The sequence below is a fragment of the Sus scrofa genome, chromosome X (genome assembly GCF_000003025.6).
Source record: "Sus scrofa isolate TJ Tabasco breed Duroc chromosome X, Sscrofa11.1, whole genome shotgun sequence".
NCBI classification, from domain to species: domain Eukaryota; kingdom Metazoa; phylum Chordata; class Mammalia; order Artiodactyla; family Suidae; genus Sus; species Sus scrofa.
This window is the reverse complement of record NC_010461.5, coordinates 124144316-124149336: the sequence shown is the minus strand read 5'-3', so window position 1 is coordinate 124149336 and position 5021 is coordinate 124144316. Positions and strand designations below refer to the sequence as shown.

Here is a 5021-nt window from a genome sequence, read left to right as displayed (position 1 = left end):
TATGGAGGTTCCCAGGCTAGGGGTCGAATCACAGCTGTAGCCACCGGCCTAGGCCACAGCCACAGCCACGCCAGATCGCTAACCCAGTGAACAAGGCCAGGGATCAAACCCGCAACCTCATGGTTCCTAGTTGGATTCGTTAACCACTGCGCCACGATGGGAATTCCTTGGTTGGAAATTTTAACACCGCTGCTTCAGTGACCGATACCACAATTAGGCAAGAAATCTGTAAATAACACAGGCGGGCTGTATGACATTATCAATTGTCTTTACTTCACTGACACTTAGAGAACACATTCCTAACAATTGCAGAATACATATTACTTTCTTTCTTTCTTTTTTTTTTTTTTTCGTCTTTTTGCCATTTCTTGGGCTGTTCCCGTGGCATATGGAGGTTCCCAGGCTAAGGGTCGAATTGGAGCTGTAGCCACTGGCCTGCGCCACAGCCTCAGTAACGCGGGATCTGAACCGCGTCTGCAACCTACACCACAGCTCACGGCAACGCTGGATCCCTAACCCACTGAGCAAGGCCAGGAATCCAACCTGCAAACTCATGGTTCCCAGTCGGATTCGTTAAGCACTGAGCCACCATAGGAACTCCAAGAACTGATTGCTTTAAATGCTTATATTGGAAAAGAAAGAAGGCATAAAGGAAATGCCCTAAGCTTCCATGTAAAGAAACTGAAAAAGGAAAAGCAAAGCAAATACAAAATAGGTAGAAAAAAAGGAAATAATAGAGATGAGAGCAGAAATAGATGAATTAGAAAACAAACTATGGAGAAAATTAGCAGTCATATGTTTGAAAATAGCAATGAAATTTTTAACCCTCAGTAAGATTAATCAAGAAAAAAGAGAAGTGCACTAGTCATTGATATCAGGAATGAAAGGGACATATCACTGTAGATAATACAGGTATTAAAAATAATACAGCACTATTATCAGCATCTTTATGCCAATAATTTTGATAACTTAGAGAAGACCGACAAATCCCTGGAAACAAAGAATTTACCAAAACTAACAACAGATTAAATAGATAATATGAATAGCCCTATTTCTTATAAATAGATTTAATTCACTATCAAAAAACTTTCCTAAAAACAAAAAAACACAACGATTTTGTTTTCTAAAAACAAAACAAATCACAACAGGCTCAGATGATTTCATGGGTGAATTCTAGCACATATTTAAGGAACACAAATTGCCAGCCTACACAAACACTTTCAGAAAACAGAAGGGAACAATGCCCACCTCATTTTGTGAAGCTAGGATAACCCTGATACTAAACCTTGATGAAAAGATTATGGAAAAAATGAAAATGACCGAAAAATACCCCTCGTGAACAGTGTAACAAAAATACTTAAATATCTGCACATCGAATCCAGCAATACAGAAATAGGAGAGTTTTTCTACTGACTATTTATAGATGTGAGTGAGGCACAAATGGTCCCTGACTTGGATAGGCCACCCAGCTACCTGACCCAAAGCCTGCACACTCTCCAAGGCAATGGCTGCCTGGGTGGTTGAGGGCTGGCCTTTACCATGTAAAGAGGTGTGCTTAGGCTCCTGGCTTGGGAACAGCCAACCAGTCTGCCGTGGAGATTCCAGGCTTAATGAGGGCAGGATGTGCGTGCAGGGTAGGGATCAGTTATTAGGGACCTCTGCCCCCACAACTGCTGATTTCCAGTCCCCACCTTTACACCCCCCCATATTTGGCACAATTACTGATGGAGGCCATTTTGCTGTCGGAGGGCCAATGAGTGTGCCTGTTGCTTCTGGAGGCTCCGAGCCCTGCCACATCCAGCCCTTACCAAGCAGGTCCCGCTGCAGCAACAGTGACACCTCAAATGCTCTCCTGATCCAGCCACCTGCCCTGCACAGAGACGCTCATCCACCTGGGGCTTCCGGGAGCCCCGCGAAGCCCACGGTGGCCTCAGCACAGAGGGCCTGGGAGACCCCTGGACTGCGCAGCCCCAAGGCACACACAGTCTTCTGGCTCTCAGGCTCCAGGGCTCTGAGGTGCCTCTGGAGTCGACTCCGAAGCCCACAGGCAGCGCCCACAGAGTCGGAGAAAGGGAGCAGGTGACCCGGGCTTCGCAGGGGCGGGACCTCAGGGCAGGGGCCAGATCCACAGGCAGTGGGGGCGGGAGGGGGGTCTTGGTGGGATGCTGGCGAGGAGGGGGGTGGGACTCCGGCCTGCAGGGGTGTGGGGAGGGGAGGTGGGGCTCCTGCTTGCGGGGGTGGGGGGGTGGTCGGGGGGGGGGGCGGGCAGGGGAGGGCGGCTCCAGCTGCAGAGGGGCAGGTGCTGGTGGGAAGGGAGGGGCTCCCGACTCGGGGCGTGAGGGGCGAGGAAGAGGGCCTCCCGGGGGGCCGGGTCCCAGAGGGAGCAGGGGCGCTCCGGGTCCCGGGTCCCGCGCTGGGAAAAAGGATGGGAGGGCCCCTGGCTGGGGGCTCTGGGAAGGGAGGGCTCCCAGCTGCCCGGATGCAGAGGATGGTGAGAGGGGCTGGGCGGCTGTGGGCGGATCAGAGGCGTCAGCCAAGGCGAAGGGGGGGGTCTGCTCGCTGCGGAGGTGAGGAGTGCAGGGGCGGGGGCTCTGAGCAGCTGCAGAGGGGCGTGGGGAGCAGGAACTGGCGGGAGAGGGGCGGCAGGCCGCCGCTGTCTTTCGGGGCCGGTGGGGGGGGGCTGTCTGATGGCAATGTCCCTTCCTCCCCTCTGCACCCACAGGCCGCAGTGCAGAGACTGCGACAGTCTGCGCGCTCGCCTGTCGGATCGTGCGCCCTCCCCCCAGGCCCGGGCGATGGCGCTGGCGATGCTGCGGGATTGGTGCAGGTGGATGGGCGTGAAGGCTCAGCGCGCTCTGCTCATCCTGGGCATCCCGGATGACTGCGAGGACCAGGAGTTCCTGGAGGACCAGGAGTTCCAGGAGGCCGTGCGGGCAGCCCTGCGGCCCCTGGGCCGGTACCGAGTGCTGGGCAAGGTCTTCAGAAAGGAGCTGGGGTGCCGGGTGGCCTTGGTCGAGTTTGCCGACAGTTTCAACAGAAGTTTGATCCCCCAGCAAATACGAGGCCGGGGGGGACCGTGGACTGTGGTCTTCCTGCCCCAGGCTCCTGACTCGGAGTCACAGGAGAGACCCAATTCCCCTGCACAGGCCCAGAGACAAGCAGTGGCTGGTGGGGCAGGTGAGGCAGGAGTCCTGGGCGAGGTAGGAGCTTCGGGTGAGGCAGGAGCTGCAGGTGAGACAGAAGATGCAGGTGAGACAGAAGATGCAGGTGTGGCAGGAGATGCAGGTGAGGCAGGAGCTGCAGGTGAGACAGAAGATGCAGGTGAGGCAGGAGCTGCAGATGCAGCAGGAGCAGAGGCTGAGGCAGGAGCTGCAGGTGCAGCAGGGGCGGAGGCTGAGGCAGGAGCTGAAGATGAAGCAGGGCTGTCAGATGAGGAGGGCGCTGCAGGGGACACAGGAGTGGCAGGTGTGGCAGGATCTTTGAGTATGGCGGGCGCCGCGGGCGAGGCAGGCGCTCCAGGTGAGGGGGCAGGAGCCATGGGCTACGAGGAACTGAGAGCCTTCTCTGGGCTGGGAGAGCCAGGCGGCGGGGAAGAGTCCTTCGAGAGCTGGCTGGACCACGCCAACGACATGCTGTACCTGTGGCGCCACGTGTCCGAGAGGGAGCGGCGGCGGCGGCTGGTGGAGAGCCTGGGCGGCCCCGCGCTGGACCTCCTGTGCGGCCTCCTGGCGCAAGATGCCGACATGGCCGCGCAGGACTGCCTGGCCGCGCTGGTGCAGGTGTTTGGGGACCAGGACAGCCCGGTGACCGCGCGGCTCAGGTTCGCGACGTGCGCCCAGCGGCCGCAGGAGACGCTCTTTGCCTACGTGATGCGCCTGGAAGGCCTGCTGCAGGCGGCCGTGGAGACGGAGGCCATCCACCCGGCCACGGCCGACCAGGCGCGCGCCCGGCAGGTGCTGATGCGGGCGCGGCCCAACGACACGCTCCAGACCAAGCTGAGGAGGCTGCGGCTGGAGCGGAGGCCCCCTGGCTTCGTGGGCCTGCTGCGCCTCATCCGCGAGAGCGAGGCGTGGGAGGCCGAGCCGGCTGCGAGCGAGCAGGGGCACGGGGAAGAAGAGGCCCGCGCGGGCATCGCAGGCCTGGCCGCCGCCCGGCGCGCCCCGGCCCGTGACGTCGCCGCCCAGGGCACCGCTGCAGAGGGCACCCTGGCCTTCCCGGCCCGGGAAGACAGCGGCCAGGCTGCCCTTTCCAAGGAAGGTGGCGCCCAGGCGCCCCCAGCCCGGGAAGAGGCCGGTGTGGCAGTTCCTGCCGCCGCCGCCGCCGAGGCTGGCGAGGCCGCCCCTGAAGCCCGAGGTGCTGCCAGCGTGGCCCCTGCCCCTGGGGAGACCAGCCAGGCCTCCCGGGAAGTCGGAAGTGCTCCTGCCCCTGCGGGCCTAGGTCAGGCAGGATCCTCAGACGCCCCCGGGGCCCCCATCACTGCCTGGACGGCCAGGGTTTCTCCTGCGGCCCCAGGAGGTCCTGGCTGTGAGCCAGATGACCTTGACCAGGAGGCCGAGGAGCCCCCGAGGAGGGGCTCAAACTCAACCCCGAGGAGCCGGGAAACGAGGACGGGGCTTCCGACACCAGCCCCCCCTGAGTCCTTCTCCGGCCAATAGGCTCAGCAGGCTCCCCGGGCCCCAGGCGGGGAGGCAGGGGGAGGCCAGGCCAGGCAGCCTCCTGGCCCCACAGGGGGAGCAGGGCTGAGGGGAGGGGAGCCCAGCCCGGCCCCCAGGTCCCCCACCATCCCCAAGGGGCCCTGGCCACCACCCCCATCCTTTCCAGGGACCAAGATGACCATGTGTGACACCAATCGGGGAGGGGAGAGGGGCCCCCTCCCCCTCCTTTGCCACACCAGCCCTGCCCCCAGCCCCAGCCACCCACGCTGGCCTCGGAGACCTCAGGGGCCATGTCAAGGTGCCTGGGCCTCCCGAGAGGGGACCCCTGTCCAGCGTCCCCAGGGGCAGGCAGGCTGCACCCTGTGC

The 5021-nt window shown here is 60.6% G+C and overlaps 1 protein-coding gene across 1 annotated transcript; it reads left to right on the top strand.

The window, feature by feature from the left end:
* Positions 1772–4655, top strand: PNMA6F (paraneoplastic Ma antigen family member 6F). Its single transcript, XM_021079884.1, has 2 exons — positions 1772–2079; positions 2723–4655. Exon 2 carries the CDS (start codon positions 2796–2798, stop codon positions 4653–4655), a length of 1860 nt encoding a protein of 619 aa, XP_020935543.1. The 5' UTR covers positions 1772–2079; positions 2723–2795.